Source organism: Ambystoma mexicanum, chromosome 1p, assembly GCF_040938575.1.
Source record: "Ambystoma mexicanum isolate Mex_15411 chromosome 1p, UKY_AmexF1_1, whole genome shotgun sequence".
In the NCBI taxonomy this organism is placed as follows: domain Eukaryota; kingdom Metazoa; phylum Chordata; class Amphibia; order Caudata; family Ambystomatidae; genus Ambystoma; species Ambystoma mexicanum.
Genome location: NC_090921.1, coordinates 1,466,041,268 through 1,466,060,440, shown reverse-complemented (window position 1 = coordinate 1,466,060,440; position 19,173 = coordinate 1,466,041,268). Strand labels below are relative to the sequence as shown.

The following is a 19,173-nucleotide window of genomic DNA, read 5'->3' as shown; positions in this document are numbered from 1 at the left end:
TGGGGGAAGCATGCGTTGTCCAATTGGGCAGGGAGGAGTGTTACAGTGGGGCATTGCTGGGCCAACTTAAGGGACTTGTTGATCGTGGAGTGATGTGGATGCGAGAGAACAGGGGGGCGGGATGACAGTTTCCAAGCAGGGATTTGAACGCCTTAAGGTGGGCACCGTTAATTTAAAAGGTCCCTGCAGGGGCAAGAATTCCACACTCCTGCGTTGGATGTGCTTTTTGTGCAGGAAACCAGGCTGGTTGCGGGTGAATAAAGGCAGTTGCGTGGGGTGGGGATTGGGCAGGTATATTGGGCATCGGGGCCCTCCAAGCGGGGGTTGGCATACTCCTGAACAAACAGCAGCGCCTGCCTAGGTCACAATGACAAAGCAATTTGATGTGCATTTTGGATGGAGTGCGGGTGGTGCTCAGGGGGCTGTATACCCCCAGAGGCAGGCTCCGTTTATTGCGGAGGCCTTCGATGTGATACTGGACCTCCTGGGGGATTTCCTCATTACAGGCGAGTACTTGAATGCATGGGCTGATGAGAGTGTGGACAGGAAGTACGCGCACCCCCCAGAGGTGCCAGGAGGGGGTAGTGCCATGGAGACCAGAGGGCTCTTAGACGTGTGGCAGGAGGCTCACTCTGAGGTGAGGGGGTACACCTTTTTCTCGGCACCTGATACTACATACACAAGAATAGACTACTTGCTACTGCCCAGGGATCAGGAGGGAAGGGTCATACAATGCGAGAACCGACCCATAGGATGGTCGGACCACGATATAGTCTAGATGGAAATGGATGTGGGAGGGCTGAGCAGAGCTGACTCACACTGCAGGTGTAATGACACATTGTATAGGGACTGGGTCTTCTATGATGAACTGACGGCTGACATAACTGAATATTTTCGAGTTCAATGACACAGGGGAGATGGACATCCACATAGTGTGGGATGCGGGGAAAGCCACTTGGAGGGGGATATTAATGAGAGAGGGCGCGCGCAGGAAGGCGGAGCGTATGTTGCAGGTGGAAAAGCTGCAGGAAAGCGAATCCAAAATGCACAAAGGGAAAGAGTATGGGCATGAGGAGCTAGCTCCCGTACAGATGAAATGGCCTGAGCTAAAGGTGCTGAAAGTAGGGGATACACTGCAGGAGTTGAAATACCTAAAGCAGAAATTCTATGAGAAGGGGGACCAAGTCGATGCCCTGCTGCCTGCCAGACTTAGAGCACAGCGCGCATACCGATGGGTGGCAGCAGTGTATGCGGAAGATGGGCAGTCTAAACATAAGCCGCAAGAGATTGCTGACTGCTTTGCACAATTTTATTAGACACTGTATGACACAGAATGCCCTTGGTCGGCTAGAGACTTAGACCTATTCCTGGCAGACAGAGATGTTGGGACTAACAGAGGTGGGAGCACTGGAGGACCCAATAACTGTTGAAGAGGTGCGGGCAGCCATGCATAGACTCCCCACTGGGAAATCGCCAGGTGAATATGGGTACACCCTGTTTTTTTTTTTTTAGAAAGTTTGAAGGCTCCCTCCTCAGCCACATGACCAAGCTATACAACAACATACTAGAGATGGGCAAGGCTCCCCAATCATTCAGCAAGGCACTGATCACAGTAATACCCATGCAAGGCAGAGACGCTGCGCAGTGCCCCTCATATCGCCCCATCTCACTATTAAATGTTGACAAGAACATTTTCAGGAGAATATTGGCCACCCGTATGGAGTAGGTGATGCCTCGCCTGGTGCATCCGGATCAGGTTGGCTTTATTCCGGGACGACCAGGGGCAGATGTGATGCTGAAGACCCTCAATCTCATGAAATACGCATAGAGAGAGTGAGGGAGGGGACCATGCCCTCCTCAACCTGGACGCTGAAAAGGCGTCTGACAGGGTGGGGCTTCTTATTTGCAGTGCTCCGTGAGCTAGGAGTCACGGACAGAATGCTGTGCGCTATTGGGGCAATATACACAAATCCCACAGCAAGGGTGGTGGTCAATGGGAGGACCTCTAGGAAGTTCCATCTCCGGAGGGGAAGGCGGCAGGGTTGCCCACTGTCCCCTCTCTTGCTCGCTCTGTCAATCGGCCCATTGGGAATCAAAGGAAGGCAAGCAGTACTGGTAAAGGGCATGAAGGTGGGTACTGAAGAATACAAGCTGAGCCTTTATGCGGATGATGCCCTCCTCCACGCAAGTGAGGTCGCTAGCTCGATTCGGGGGGGTCTTTGAGGTGTTGTGGGAGTACAGGAGGGTGTCAGGATTCAGGGTGAACACCAGTAAGTCCGCCCTCTTCCCCTTTAGCCATGCAGCAGAGGACACTGGCAAGAATCTCATGGGTATGGGGCTACTGATTCAGTGGGGCAAGCTCAAATATCTGGGGGTATGGATACCCATAAATCTAGATGACCTGTACTCAGCTACCCCCGGCAGTACAAAGGCTCTTCGAGGACATGGAGGCCTGGTCACGGCTGACCCCATCTTGGCTCGGCAGACTCAACCAGTCAAAATGACCCTCTTACCATGAATCCTGTACCAAACACTACTGATTGCTACGCCGGACCTCCACTTTGCAGAGGTGAAACGTAGGATAATGCAAATTGGGACCTTGGAGGACAGCCTGCATATTGGGATGCTGTCCGTATTCAGGTTCCTTCATATGGGGAGGGCAGAAGCAGAGAGTCTCATATAAGACCATAGTGCAGCCAAAAGAGCGGGGGAGAGTGTGACTCCCTGATTTTTGTACATATTTCAGGGCAGCGCAATTCAGGGCGATAGACCCACACCTGAGAGTGGATGGACAGAAACAATGGACCCACATAGAGAACCACTGGTTATGACCGGGGACCTTGGGCGAATGGTCTGTGCCCCACCCTTGGTCAGCCCGGGCACACAGTATCCTGGGCCCATTATGGGCATTGTGGAGGCAGAAAAGAGAAATGGTTGTTGTGATGACCTGGCCTTCCCCTCTGGAATGGGCTACCCGGTCAGGAATGATATCCAAGACCCATCCCGTTTTCCTGTTTTCCTGATTGGTATGAGGCAGGGCTGGAGTGAGCAGTCCAAGTGGTGAAGGGTGACACATTTGTGGAAATTGGGACCTTGGAGGACAGCCTGCACATTGGGAGGCTGTCCGTATTCAGGTACCTTCCACTGAAAGGGGTGCTGATGGCAGCGAAATGGAAAGATAAAATACAAAAGGAATTGACAGGGACCAAGAGGGTGCTGGACACTGAGACTTCCACAAAAGGCCTGATCTCAAGGCTGTACCAGACCCTCTTGGAGGTGATGGCAAGGGATATGGGTCTACACAGGAGGAAGTGGACAGGGACCTGGATATGGACGATTTATGGGGGCTGTTATACAGGAGTGCGCATAAAACATCCATAGCATGTCAGTATAAGATGCACAGTATCAAAATGCTCTACAGATGGCAGTGGGAACTGGTACGCCTCTCAAAAATGTTCCCAGGGGTAGACCCCAGAGGTTGGAGGGGATGTAGTCAGAGGGCGGACTATTGACACATGTGGTGGATGTGTGTGAAGGTGCAAAGTTTCTGGAAGGAGGTCTTGGGGTTGATAAGGAACCTGGATGGGATAGAACGAGACCTGGACCCACTACTGGTGTTGTTTGGCCTGGAAACAGATGAAGGGGGTTGGAAGAAGCTGCCCCACATGGTTCATTTTCTGTTGCTGGCCGCACGCGCATGCTTAGCGGTGGGATGGAAGAGGGCGTGAAGGCCTGTGAAATTTACGAGATGGAGTCACTGACGGGGATATTACATGACCAGCATCCACTACGAGAGGCGGAGTGGTCTGCCTTTTTTGGCAAATACAGCCCTGAGGGCCAGAGCCTGAAGTAGGTAGTCAGAGAGGTGAATGGGGGCTTGGTAGTGAATGTCCCAATGTGGTGGACACTTGAATACGCCGTCGGGGAGAGGACCCTCTGAAATAAGAGGAGAAAAGCAGGCCTGACTGCTGAAGAGCTTGTCTGGCCCAGCAATACCAGAGGGTTGAATTATGATTACTGTCTCCCTACTGTGCTTTTTGGGGTCGGGGGAGAGTGGGGGAGGCATGGTTTGTTCTAAATAAAACGTTAAAATCAGCAGAAACCTTGTGCTGTGTCATCGGACTGGCTTCTATCATTTTGTATTTAATTATCTGCTAATACAATCCAGTTGAAAATATTGAAATGTATTTAAAAGAATAATGCAACTTTAACTCAGTTGGACTCTGGCTTTTCACTGTAGAGATCAACACAATATATGTATAACAAATACAATGATCTATAAAACTGAAACCAAATTAACTGCCTATATATGAATCTCACTATTGATAGTCATTAAAGCCTTCTCTCTATATGCAATATACATTGTATTCTAAAATATAGTAGACATTCTATATATTTTTATTGCCTTTTCATTAGTCAAAATACACAGAATACTTTACTGGTTGCATATTAGCAAGATGCCTGTGTACGCATTTCTCTATTCAAACAATTTTCGGACACTTCTTTAGCATCAAGACACTTATGATATAAGAGAGGAGCTGCCTAACAGACATTAATTCATCACTTTTCCAAATACTTATATTTCTCCAGTACAAAGACAAGTATGTCACTTGAATCACACACATTTATTTCTATTTACTTAGCTCCCTTATACATGTGTGAAGTTGTGAATGTGGGGATTACGTGTAAGCCATGCATTTGTAAACAATGGCTTGCTTGAATTGGCTCCTGCAAGTTTGGATTCAAAATAATGGTCTCAGGAATCTGTATGTACTGTTCTTAACCCACATGTATAATGTGTTGTCAAAAAACATGGATACAGTTTTAACTAATCATGCATGGGCAACTTTCACTAAACATGAGAGGGCGGCTTGCAATCTATACATGTATGTGTGGTATTGTGACTTTGAATGCAGTCATATATGCATTCACTTATGTACTTGCACAGTTCAATCTATTTGTGTGTACAACGTTGAATCTGTGTATACCTGCACAATTTTAATATATCTGTGTATTGGGTTCATACTGCATGCATTTTGGGCTGAAGATATACTATTCCATTTATTTGTACAATTAAAAAAAAAACATTTTCCTGCCACATTACACTTGGATCTGCCTGTGCATTGAAAGAGAATGTAACACAGGGGTTTGCACTTATCAAAATTCTTAATAAATAGAAGTAATTCTCTCTGCATGCATTTTAATGTGCAAACATCCGGTAACTATGGCTTTCCACAGCTTTGATAAATGTATGCTATTGCCCCAGGCTATGGTATGTTGCAAATATACTTTGACCCACAGGACTCTACACTGGTTTGAGCCACTACTTATATTTCAAATAATATTTAACTTTACAAAGGCAGTTCCACATTAAAGTGGCACGAGAATGTATTCAGGTTTAGATTCTGTTTTTCAATGCAGAGTGTATTGGTCTAGTGTTAGGGAGAATTCTCATAAATGGCTGATTTCCCTTACCTAATGAGTCCCTCAGCAGTTTTTCTGGATTTCTAGGATTTCTTTTTTTTTACCTGCTAAGAGTGTGAGCCTTTTTCCCACTCTTACATGTGTTTTGCTGTGTGTGTTTTTACCATTTGTGTGATCCTGGGCTCTTGAGCCTCACCTACTCCATAAGCATCATTTTTATGTGTGTTATACAGCACCTTCAGGGCAGTGACACAGGGTTGTCTTTTAGACTTCCCACTGACTCAATTTTTCCGGGACTGACTACTGTCTCCCAGAAACATGTAAAGTTGCCATTAACTTTATGTAGTCACTTTAAACCACAGACCCAGTACACCCCATTTTACATGGAGTATTGGAAAGGGTTAATTCTTATCTCTTTTTGTCTGTTTCTCTTGGAGCACTGTTTCGCTCCCTTTTCATCAAGACTTGGCTGGTGGCAGTGGTAACTACCCTATTATTTCTACCGCGGTTATCTTATATAACCATGGTATCGTTTTAGGCTATTATAGTAGCCTCGAACTTAAACCCGCTTGACCATATTGATTTTAATATTACTCCGGCTGGGTTTATTCGCCATTTGTTTTGTAAAAGACTTTCTCGTGTTTTACTCTGTGCGCCAAACCAGGTTTTGTTCCATTGTTCGCCTTCTTTTTGCGGGCTTCTGCACAGAAGCCCTCCTTAAGGCGCCTGAAAGTCTGGGTAGGCAGGATGTGAGGGAGGGGTCTTAGGACCCCTGCCATGGGTTCCCTTGGTAACCCAAGTCACGCTCCTGTTTGAATGGCTGGGTGACTGTCCTTGCCAGGACAGCCACCCTGCTGTGTGATTTACAGCCAGGCTGTGTGAATGGGGAAAAACTGCATAAAAAGCAGGTCTCTGGGACTGGAAAGGCAGAGTCGCCACTGGAACAAAATAACCAATGAGGAGCTGATGGAAGACGACCCATACAACGCCTGAACCACCCGGTGAAGCCCTGCTGCAGGTCTGAATCTTCAGAATCCGACGACAGAGAAGATCCTCCAGGAAACCTCTTCCCTTGAGCTGGTGGGACCAATCAGTTCGCCCAAACTTCAAGCCTGGACCCCTCCTCTGTTCGAATTCGCTGTACAGAGCTACAGTGGGCCGGATAACCAGGAAGGTCGGACCCTGCTTGGGTTTTAAGGAGCGCACCTTTTATTCGTTGCTTTGCTCTGCTGCTGGTTTCTTCCCTGGGTAGTGCAGGACCCTCCAGTCTTCCTACTTCTTGTCAGTCCGACAGTCGCTTCAGGAACCGTGAGCCTGCAGGAACTACCAGGAACGTCTGCCTCAGCTACAGCTCCCTCTCCATTTTAAGGAACTGTGCAAACCCTGTTTCTCGTTTCTTTCAGTCGCGGTGAAAGTGTGTGAAATCTTTCACCAAACCAAGGGCTTGTCCTAATCTTCTTTTAACATTAACTTTTCTGCCGACCAACTTCGTCCGGAACCCGTGGCACGAACTTTACCGCGAAATACCCTGAACTGTGAATCTTGAGCAAAAGACTTTTGTACCATTGACTTTGGACCAAAGCCTTTTCTAGCTGATTCTATCACTGTAGTTCCTCTTGCTCCATTGCCCTGAGTACTTACCTGTTGGTGTGGTTCAATTTTTACTCTTTCCCTCCCTTTTAAATTGCTAGGAGTGCCATTTTGCTCCCACTTCATTTTGTGAGCTTAACTTATCTGGAACTTATTGGGAGTGGTGTGGCGTATTTAAGAGTGTGAATTTTAGACTAATTTATGATAGTGAAATGTTATACAACTGTTGAGTAAATAAATATATATTCTTTTACTTAGAAACCTTGAGTCAGTGTTTGCCTGAATCATAGTAATTGCTGTCCTTTGTGTAACTATTTGATACTGCTCACTTACTATTGAAATACGTTTGGCTGCTCAGCCACTGCTACCATTCTATCTGTGTAGTACAGGCTTGTATCAAAGGTGAATTTGTACTGTCACTTGTAGTCTTAATTGTGTGTGGTGTTCGCAAAAGGTACTGCATATAATTCTGCCTAACAGTCTTTAAAGGACATCTCACTTTGTATTCAATATAGATGAGGGAGTGCAGGGCATTGACATATTAACACGTGTCCCTGTTTTCATATTGCATCCCTCTCAGTCCTCTTTCCTTGCCCTCCAAGATTTTACCTTGTCAATATATCTGGATAATGTGGGATTGATTGGAGTTTTCATTTAACTTTTTTAAGATGTAACTTCTGATTTTGAAGAGCCTGTACAGGACTCAGTGAACCAGAAACCATTCCTTAAACTAACCTAACCCTCTACTCAGTTGGCTTATTCGGAAATCATTATCCAAGCACAGACTGGTCTTCCTTGAATGGGCTGGTCTCCTGCCTGCATGGGGTCAGTCCTTCCAAATAGTAGCAGCTCCACATCTCCAGTTGGTTCCTTAATCTTCATGCCCCCATATTCCATAAATATCATCTTCCCATTGTGCATGCACATCTTATAGCTCTATTACTTCACCTCTGCCTTGTTACAGAGTGGTGTTTGGATTTAAAACCACTTCTCTTAAGAAAAATGGCAATTCTGTTTTTCGTACCTAAGTTTGCATGTCAGCATGTGAAATTGATTTAAAAAAATGTGCATGGTTAGATTATATAAGGTGAGACACACATTTAGAAACTTTAATGAACACTGTGCGATGAAGTATGGCAATTTTACATGTTTTGCCATTTTTGGGCACTGCAAAATGTGGTATCCTATGCTTTAACTACATATTCTTATATACACTATTCCTATCTACAAACTGTCAAACTTGTGTGGCAATTAGAGCTTCCATCATGATGCAGCGATCAATTTATTAATTAAACATCGTAAATTAAATTAATCAGGTTTTCTAGTGTGGTACTGTATGCATTTCCCACCAGGTGGCAGTGGCGGTGCATTGCCTGCTTCTCCCTTTTGTATGCTATGTATGTGCATCCAGAGCAGGTCTGGACAGGAATTCCATAAACCTCTGAATGCATGTATTAAATACAAATATTTTTACAATAATTACAAGCTGCATATTAGGATTTTTGTCATCTAACAGATCCAACAGTGATTATATGCGTCAACATCTTCAAGAGATCAAGTATCAAAGAGTGTGACAGTGTGGCTATATACTACAAGGAATACATTAAACTGCCCTCCCACTGAATGTAAGAATTTTATCACAAGTCAGATTGTAGTTCAATTACCTTATAAAGGAAATGGGCGCCATTGTATCTTGAAACTCCTTGGTGACTTGCAACTGCCTTATATTTTATCCTATAGTAGGGGGTTCTTTATCTTATTTACATATTGCTATGGATACTCTCTTTTTCCCTAGTCTGTGTGTCTTTAAGGAGGAACACCATGTATTTGGCAAATAAACGTTTAAACATAATATCCACTCAGGAATAGTCAGTTAAATTAGACCAGAGAATACTAACCTCCTATAAATGTTTATGACCTGCTGTCATAGGCTCCAATCCCTGCAGGGCCAATTTAGCTCATCATTTTCCTAAGGTGGAAAACTCAAATGCTATTTAACTGGGTAATATTATAACAATAAAGCCTGATCCGGCAAGCCAGATCTAGTTTTATTGCTATGAACACCCAGTTTATAATCAGAAAACCCAGGATACTGACAGCAATATATTTTGTTTGAATGAACGAGACGTGCATGCGGCATCCCATTCATTCAAACAAAATACTTACCTAAGATGACCACTATGAAGATGGAAGGTGGGGTTCCACGCAGATGCTGAGCTGTGGTCAACCAGAGGAAGCAGAAAGGGGTAGAGTGAAGAGAAATACTGTCGGTGGTAATTACGTCAAAATCCCCCATGGAGTCCTATGGACTCCAATTATGGGGGACTAAGGGCCTCATTACAAGTTGGCCGGTGCAGTAAAAATGCAGTGGTAATTTTGTTACTGCCGCATTACTGCAGCGCCCAACTACTAGTTGGGTGGAGAGGTGGAGGATTCACCCCCAATTAAGAGCTGGAGGTAAATCTGCCACCCTTGTGCTAAAAAACATCAATTTCAGTGGAATTACCGCTGGCGGTAATTACACCAAAATTCCCCATAGAGTCCGATGGACTCCAATTAATGGGGACTAACATCGCCTAACAGCACTTTTAATCTGGTGGTAATACTGCCAGACCAAGTTGCAGTAACAGTAATTCTGTTTGGTGGTATCTCAGCAGATTTACCACAGAGATACCACCAAACTTGTAATGAGGCCATAACACCGCCTACCACCACTTGAAATCCAGCAGTGATACCACCAGACCAAGAGTCGAACATGAACATAGCTGGAATGGTCGCAGTTCACAGTATTATGCAGGTTTTTCACTCCTTTTCAAAGCTAACTCATGATGTCATGCATGTCAATGTAGAGTCCATAATTCCATGATTTCACTGGAGTGCCTGCACTTGTTAAAGGTTGAGTGAATGTGATTTTTGAAACCTCTTACAGAGATTATGTTTGGTATGTGGGAGTTCTTCTGCAGATGTGCGTCATCTTTTTAATAAAACCTTTATTATCTTAATTTCAGAACTTACCATGTACATTTCCACGAATGTCCTGATGCACCTTGGCTGCCACCGGCTGTGACCTAATAATAGACAATCACTGTTAAGACTGAGCAGTACAAAACAGACTCAAGAGCCAGCGTTATCATTCTGTCAAGAAGCGCAATGGCAGAGCAACTCTTACCTTTCCAAGAAAGGCTTTGCATCCTAAAAGAGAAACATAAAGAACTTTTATTCCTAGCAATGTTACATTTCACTAAATGCAAAAACATTATTGCAGACTATATATTTCACATGCAGTACAGTTAGTTGTGGGTTAGTGTCCATTGCTTTAATTATTACTTAAAGTAAAAGTGCGCTCACAAATCTTATTGTCCCGAGCGTTCGGGCATGTGGGTTTAAGCAAACTGTGAACGATCGTAAAAACATTTCCTATGCACCTTAGCATAGTTTTCCGGCCATCTTGTGCTAATCTTATCCATTGCTGCATCGCCCTAAATTGAACTGCCCTCGTGGCAGTAAATCATATCTCCAGCCCCTGAAGCTGACATCACTAGACGTGTACGGCCCATTTCACAATGAGGATGCACGTCTCGTGTCAACGTTCTCTGTAGGCCAGCTAATGACGTGTCTCCATGGAAATGGCAGGACGCCTCTTTTCTCAATAAGTATAAAAAGACAGCTTCTCAACAGACAACATCAGAGTTGCTTTTTCAATCGTTTCACAGTCTTTTTTTGTATATTCTGTGGCTCGTTTCTGCTCTGTTCAGCTATCTTCATTGCTTGTAGCCTGTGCGAACCGTTACTAGTACTAGCAATACGATCGATTTAAATTTTGTCATAAAATGGCAACAATACAGCCCTACCAGTATGAGCCAGAGTATTCCGAGGCGGAATTAGTTGAAAGAGAAAGATGCAGAATTGATGGGGCATTGGGCGACAGTTGGGGGGACGAATCACCGGAGCCTGAACCTAGTCGCATGGATGACGTCTCCACCTGGTGTACCTGCAAACGGTGCAAGGTCATGCCTACCGAGGAGGAGAACTGCTGCTGCTGAGAAAACTAAGGATGCTTGGCCTACATATCGGAAGACAAGACACAGCTGCTACGCGTTACCCAGCTGCATGACTTCAGGTCAGCCTGCCTCACAAGGTCTGTCTTGAGGATTATGATGGTGCTTATGCACAAACTTCGCGTAACAGCTCGCCCTCGCAATCCAAGTAATGAGTAAGTGAACTCTAGATCTGATGTAACTTAGGAAACCTAACATTTTAGGTTTGTCTCCTATATTATCATAACTTTGATCTCTCACTGCCAAATAAATGTAGTCCGGCAAATCAAAACATCTCTCGCGATTTTGGGAAATCATACTGGTCATCTTATGTGTCTTTATATCTCTGTCCCCCAAACGTTATGGATCGCATGGGTGTTCACGTTTGTAATCTGTCTACACTTTAAAGCCCAAGTCGATTGATCCATGAAGTCACATTTGTACTGGTAACTATGCCATAGGATACAAGATTGCATTTTCAACTGAAATTTGTACACTTATCATGTTCATTTAAATACAGTTTGTATGTTTCTCTTCCACAGGTGGTACAGGCTGATGGCCTACCGTACGTTTACATGGTGGCTTCATGGGAGGCTTGGATATTGCGTTCGACGAGTAATACCCGCCTGTGTCGTTGGTGCCATTCGAGCCAAATTCCACAGTGACAGCGGTCAGTAAAGGGGATTTTCCCACACTGTGCTGCTACCCGAAGTATACAATTTGTAGTACATTTGTGCCATCATCATCAGCAACAAAATAAAATAAAAATCCTCTTTTATGAATAGTTGTTTTAATTTTTCATTGAATCAAGGACACGTTCACTTGTCCTGGCAGGGTGGGAACAGCCAAGGTGCCAAACACCATGTACACTTCAAAGGTATCTCCCGCGCAGGGGCCATTGCTCACATGGCCTCCCCCTACCCTGTGTCTCCGGGCAGGCTGCCCTGAAGCAGGCCACGCCCCTGCAATCCACATAAGTGTATCTCCATTCAGCAGAGTTCCGGCCCTTTTCTGCATGCCCCATGCCCCTCTATCCCCCTTAAGTATCAATGGCAGTTTGCACCTGTTGCTGTGCCCTCCCAAGGGGGTTGGCAGGGTGGGAACGGCCAAGGTGCCAAATACCATGTGCACTTCAAAGGTATCATCCTCACAGGGGCCATTGTACACATGGGCTGCCCCAGACCCAGTGTCTCCGCGCAGGCACCCATGAATCAAGCCGCACCCCTGCAATCCACATAAGTGTGTCTCCATTCAGCGGTGTTCGGCCCTTTTCTGATTCACATACACACCAACTTTTCTAATTCTTTATAAACCCCTTGATAGCTATCCTGAGAACATCTCTGAGCACGGGAAGACAACTCGAGATCGTGCTACCGGTTCTCCTGCTACCAACAACCCAGCTTGCTGAATCCAATTGTTTTTAAGTGTTGTGATTTCGATATATAGCCAATTTCGTCAGTGTCAATAGTGATAGAATAGCATCTTTCTCGAACCATGTCTATAGAAAAGTTTGATATAATCCCATAAATCTCATGTATTCTGTAGAATTCTTTGGTAATTATGTGTACTTTTTTTATACAGATTTTTCAAGAATCCCTGCTTGTATGGTTTTCGGTTCCTGCTTGTATGGTTTTCGGTTGCGGTTCTAGGAGCCATGTCAAAGTTATGGGCACTATCATGCATAAATTCCAGACGAATATCGATTTAATGAGAGAATAGGTTTGAGGTTGTGGATTTCTAGTGGACGAGCTTGAAAGTAGTGTCGTGGATGTCTTGGGAGACAAGAGGGCCAATCGATTCTGCATCTGCAGCCTGCACTTTACCCCAGATATGTACGACCAATCATAGTACACAAAAAAGCATTGACTCAGAACGTCTCGTAAATTGCTTGCAAATGCAATTCCAACTCTATTCATGCACATGCTACCTCAGGTAAATCCCGGATGATGAATTACATATTTACCTTATTGTATTACTTTGTGAGTATACCACATTTTACTACACATCTGTCCCTGGTTTATGGAGCATTATAGAAAGTAATTATGACCATAGAAAACAAGGCCATAGTGCCCTTCAAGAGAAGCATAATCTTTTCATAATTGCGTGCTTGACATGTCCTTTTTTCTTTAGGAGAGCATACTGACTGGATCAAAGACCCTTGCAAGTGATGACAACACTGACACGTCCAGTATACCAATGGTGAGCCCTACAGATTTGCAAGAGATCATATTATCAAGAGTTGGATCTTCCCACATGTGTAATGCAAATCAAATTTTCCCTTTTGCGACTTTGTGACAATGCACTGAAAATGAAGGAGCAAGAAACTGCATCCATTTCTTTTCCCGAGTCAACAACAGCTTCTAGCGCCTACAAGGTTTTTATTTTTACTTTTCAATTACAAGAATGCATTATGCAAATATGAAATTGTTTATGAATCTGGTCAGTTGTTTACACTATGTGTCATTGAAGTATTTCTTTTTATATGTTCCATTGTCTGCATCCCATTGTCTCTGTACGATTTCGTGGTTTTCATCCATACTGAATCAAGTACTGTGTTACAGGGGGATGCTGGTACCTCGACTACAATATCATCATCCTTTGGAGCTGTTCCAGCGTATGAGGTATGCATACTGTCAGTTCCCAAGAATGAAAGAAAGTAAATCCTGCATAGAATACTATCAGACAGTGACATTTATATAAACGTGCATTCTTTCATACTTTTATCATGTCAGCCCCAATGTTACTAATTCTCCCCAATGCTGAATACATTGCAAAATGTTTGAGGGCAACATTAGAAGCACTATGTTTGGCACAGTGATCTCCGATCGAGTACACTTGCCATCAACCAGGTGAAAATCGAAATGTATATTTTGACTAAATGGCATACACTGTTTATGAGGTTATGTTTGTAAGCGAAGTGTGAGATGAAAGATTTTAATTTAAAAAATATTTGATTCTATTTAAAGAATGTGTACAAGGTCGGGAATTAGAAGAGGAGGCACATGGACCAGAGGTGGTGGACCAGCTTGCTGGTGCGGTCGTTACAGAGAGGACCACAGTTTCACAGAAAATCAAGAAAACAAGGGTAAATAAACTTTTTTTTCGTTTTCTCGTGTTTTGGGGCAGTGTTTTCTCAATAACATGTTTTTTTAAATTTAAAGTACTATCTACCTTATGTGTGATTCACATTGAACATGGTTTTACAACCCATATTCTAGAGGGCCAGAAGGAAAAGAAGTATAAAGAAACGGACAACAAATGAAACCAAAGATGCAGCTTGCCAAACAGATTTCACCATGGAGCAACTACTATTTGAGGCGCAGTGTGGTCCAGTCAATAAGCATAATCCAGATGCTTATGTCCAATGGCCAGAAAATGAGTTGAATGTGACCGGCGAAGCCAGCAAAGTGTTGTTGGACCATTGCCACAATGTGAGAGCTCTACAAGATGAAGATGAAACTGAATATAATGAAGATCCATTGCAATTCCTCGAGGACCACTTGACACAATCTACACCAGCAAAAAAAGATCCACCCAATAAACATTCGTTGATGATGGTTTCTCCAATTCGTGTGCAAATAACACCAGCTGAATTAACACACCCTGAAGCTTCAACACAATTGTCTGAGGAACTTGCCAAATATCTCGACTTCAGTTTTCCGAGTTCGGTCAAAATGTCCACCACAGTTGGGTAACAATCCACAGTCATGCAGGACGATTCGTTAATAAAGGAGCATAAATAAATTGTATTCGACAGCTGCCTCTTGGAGATTATACTGATGCTGAATTGTGTGCATGCAGCGAGGGGCAAAATATGCGGGGAGCCATTAGTGATTGTGACTCGTATGGTACATGGCACTAACCTGAAATTCCAAGCCACCTGTGCCCACCTGCATCATACATTTTCATGGTCCGCTCAACCGATGCTGGGCAAAGTTCCAGCTGAAAATCTACTGTGTTCAGCAGCTCTACTTTTCAGGGGCTCTACTTTTAGTAAGTTGTCCAGTTTCTGTGAATTTGTGGGAGTTCAATTCCTTGCTAAAATGCAGGACTACAAATATCAAAGAGAATTTTTATTTCCCGCTATTAGTCAAGCCTGGAAAATTGAACAAATGTCAATCGAAAGGACATTCTCTGGGAAGTGGTTCAGGCTAGCTGGCGATGAACAGTGCGACAGCCTCGGATTTTCAGCAAAGTACTGCACATACCACTTTCAGGAGATGGAAACTAAAAAAATTGTTAGTTCGGAGGTCGTGCAGGTGTCCAAATGTACATCCTCAGTGGCCATGGAGAAACATGGTCTCATAAAATCCGTCAAACATCTTCAATCTAGAGGAATGCGAATAGACCTCATAGCCACTGACAGACATGTTTCGATAGCCAACGCCATGCGAGAGCAGATTCCAAACATTCGCCATCAATTTGATGTATGGCACATTGCCAAAAGAATCAATAAAAAAATCACAGCTGCAGGTAAAGAAAAGGGTTCTGAAAATATTTTATAGTGGTCCCAGTCTTTCAGCAACCATCTTTGGTGGCGCTCCAAAACTTGTGATGGGTCTGTGGAAATTCTGCTAGAAAAATGATGCTCATTGATGCACCACTGTTCCAATGTTTATTCATGGACAGAAAACTAACATTTTCACAAATGTGCACATGGTCGTTTATCAGAATAACAGGAACGCAAGAAGAAGTGGTTGGTTCCATCTTTACCTCCACACAAAGCTCTTGAGAAGATTGTGTTTAATAAACCTCTTTCAAGAGAGCTGAAGGGACTCACAGAACTCTGTCACACCGGAGATTTGGAGGTGTTCCACAATATGTGCTTAAAGTACAGGCCCAAGAGATTGTATTTCAGCATAGACGGTATGCAATATCGAACATTACTAGCGGTATAAGCACATAATGAGAACATAGGTAGACAATAATCGAGAACTGCTGGAAACTTTGGGATGCTTTGTTACACAATGACCTTTGCAAAAAGAAGCAAAAAATGGGTTGCAAGCAGATATACCAGGAAATTGAATTTTGTGAAAGATCTTACTTTGACTGTGTTGGACATTGTCATGATCACCAGCAAGATTCCTAGTTCTGTTCATTCAAAGAGAATTCCAATACGTTGGTCTTTAGCCTGGCACTCTTGGGTTACTGCGCAAGCTAGGTACTGATTTGCAATATTCCTATTTAGGTATTTACTTCCTGGTCTCCTAACATGGCCGCCAGTTTGACTCCAGGGGTTTTGCAGTTTAGGTCTATGCGTTAGAGTTTGTTTCCTTTATTAGGCCCACCCCCCCCAGAGGTCCGCGCTTTGCTTTCGTTCTGCCGTCGCAGTGCAACGATTGCCACGGTTCCCTGCAATTACCTCAGCACTCATAGCCACAGTTTCCTGAATCCATTTACCTTTCCCAGTTACTAAATTCCTATTTCCTTACGTTCTTCTATTATTCTTTCCTGGACCGTATTGCTAGATTTTTCTGCTTTTACAGACACCTCATAAAATTTTGTCAGAAGAGTTTCCAGTCAGACGCACTGTAACATACTACTCCTTCAGGTGTTCCAGTTCAGCGCAACATCGGAATTCTTCTTTCATAACTCATGCAAGTAAAACGATTTCAAGCTATCAGTATAGTTGGTTGTTTAGTGTTTATTTCAGTGAACGTTAGTGGTCTCTGCAGTTGGACTAAGAGAATTCTCTTCTCTCTTAGTTCCATGTTTATACAGGTCATGATCACGGGCAAAACACCAGGTATCAATTCCCATAGGAAGGTCTTGAAGGGATGGGCATGGGCATGGCATAGGTGGCGAACTGCTTCAGAGAAGGTATAGGCTGTCATGGGGAATTAGAACCCCCTGCCTTCCTATCATGGCCGCCTGCAATATGCCCTTGACTACTAACCTTGACGGTTTATGCTTCAGGCTAAGTTTTCCTTTTAAGCCCCACCCCCCTGGAGGGCCGCGCTTCGCGTCGTGACTGCTTCAGCAGAAGCAACGCTTACTGCGGTTTCCTCGTCTTCTCAGAAATTCCTCAGACTACCCCATTTCCCATTTACAGTTTTTGTGTCAGTCACAGTTACTATTTCTGTTCCAGTCTCTCTTAGTTTTCCCTCCGTTCTTGGTGAAGAGTTCCCGTTACTTTTCTTTCTGGTATTCCTGTCAGTCGAAGCTGTTCCCCTGAGGTGTGGTGTTTGAAAACTAGTTCCCGGTTTTCAGTGTCACGCAAGTACAGTTATTTTGGTCTGTACCTGCGCATTACTATTGTATGCCTATTTCTCAAGAGTATTCCTAGTTTTGTGACTGACTGTATGCACCGCAGGGTGACGGCGATATTATATGTGAAGTTTTCGGAGTTATTCAAGTGTTACGTATTATTACCTGTCAGTGCTGTTTTTCCAGTGCTATTATTCACCTTATGCTGGGTTCAGGCTGTATATCGTGACAAGCTATATGTTCACAAATATATCTTGTGGTTGCCCACATATAGTGTCTGTCCATACATGCCTGATGTTTTAGATATAGTGCCAACCGCAAATTACTATCGGTTAGGGAAATCTAAGGCATTGGCATTTTCTTCCCTACACACCGTTTTATGGCAAATTCTCCTATGTTTTATCTGATTATTCCCTACCCTGAAAACCAACTCCAGAATTCCCTCTGCATTTCATCAGAACTAGCTCCCCACCTTGAGTTCAGGATGGATAGCTCCCCAAACTAAAGGTTAAGGTGAGCCTTGGTGTTTGTCCTAAAAAAGGGGTTTCTACAATTAGGTTCTTGTTCAGAGATAAAAGCAGTAGCTAGATAGCTGAAGTCTTTTCCATGTTTCCTTACAGAACTCACCGGAGAACATAGAACAGAAAAAGGGAATTCACCTCAGACTTCCTAGGCGCTTCCGCAGAGTTTGTCAGGTAACCATTACAATACCAAAGTATTTTACCAATTAAAATTCATTAACGTTCCTCAGCCGTAGCAACCAGTTGCCTCAGCACACTAATTAGCTACTGCAAGTTTTCATACGTAGAGTTGCTGCTCTGCGTTCCCCATCATTTCCTACTGCCTTTTATCTATAACCCTACTATGCAGTTCTAGACCCTAATAAATAAGAAACTAGGTTTAGTCAGAAAGAACTCTCGAAGCTGTCAGTTAGCATTACACCGCACTCCAGGGTCCTATTATTCCCTTCCATTTACTACCCAGTTTCCATAGGTTACGTCATTCGCGATAGAGGAGACCTTTTCCCACATTCATTCTTCAGAACTTGCGACCCTACAACAGAGCAGGATGGAGAGCTCATTAATCTAAAAACACAGGTGAGCAGTTTCATCATTTTACAGAGAAGTCATTTTTGAATAACTCCAATTAAGCATAGTGTCTACAGGTTGAAGTTATAAATGGGTTTTTCTAGGAAGTAAATCAATGTCCTACCATTACAGAATTCAACTGACTATGCTCTTCTAAGAAAACCCTTCCAGAACACACGCAGCAGACCAGAACTATATTTTTATGGGGGCATATGTTAGGGGTCGTTGCTTTCGGATTACTTATCAGAAGGGCTGATATTTGATTTGCAGCCTTTGGAGTCTTACATTTTCAAACACAGTGGGGACAGATGTTAGTATTACCAAAATATATGACCACTCTAGATTAGGAATATGGTAGGTGAATTTGAGGTGGTGCGGGGGTGGGGTCTGCTGACCAGATGCGTTCAAAGGAAATAGGTATCATGAGTTCAGGGGACCGCGGCCTGGCAGGTTGGAGATGGGCTGAGTAAGTCAGCAGAGATGGATGGGGTACTAAGGCTGAAGCAGGCCTTCGTGTCACATTCTTGGATGAGCACAGTTTGTCAGGGCTCGATAATCGCTACTTGCAAAAATGAATAGCTGCATTTCCGTGAGAACAGGACATGCACTGAGCTGACAGCGGTGGTGGGGGCTGGCTGTGCACGGAGCTGGGAGAGGGAGAGTGAACAGTTCGCCAGAGGGGCAGATGAAAAAGAAGGCGTGAGGAAGGACACAAATGGAGTTCAAACTATACACATTAGCACAGCGTTAATACACTTATATGAAACAAGGGTGTTGCAAATAGGTGTTTGAGGGATGGAGATGTCTCCCACCTTAGCTTATACATC

The 19,173-nt window shown here is 43.9% G+C and overlaps 1 protein-coding gene across 1 annotated transcript in view; it reads right to left on the bottom strand.

Annotated features, from left to right (window-relative positions):
• Positions 1-19,173, bottom strand: part of LOC138455685 (GTPase IMAP family member 8-like) — a 118,329-nt gene that overhangs the window by 12,447 nt on the left and 86,709 nt on the right. Inside the window, exons 3-4 of the mRNA XM_069607127.1 lie at positions 10,184-10,206; positions 10,030-10,082 (exon numbers count right to left, since the gene is read on the bottom strand). Of these exons, the coding sequence (XP_069463228.1) occupies positions 10,030-10,082; positions 10,184-10,206 (76 nt within the window). The remainder of the gene's footprint in view (positions 1-10,029; positions 10,083-10,183; positions 10,207-19,173) is intronic.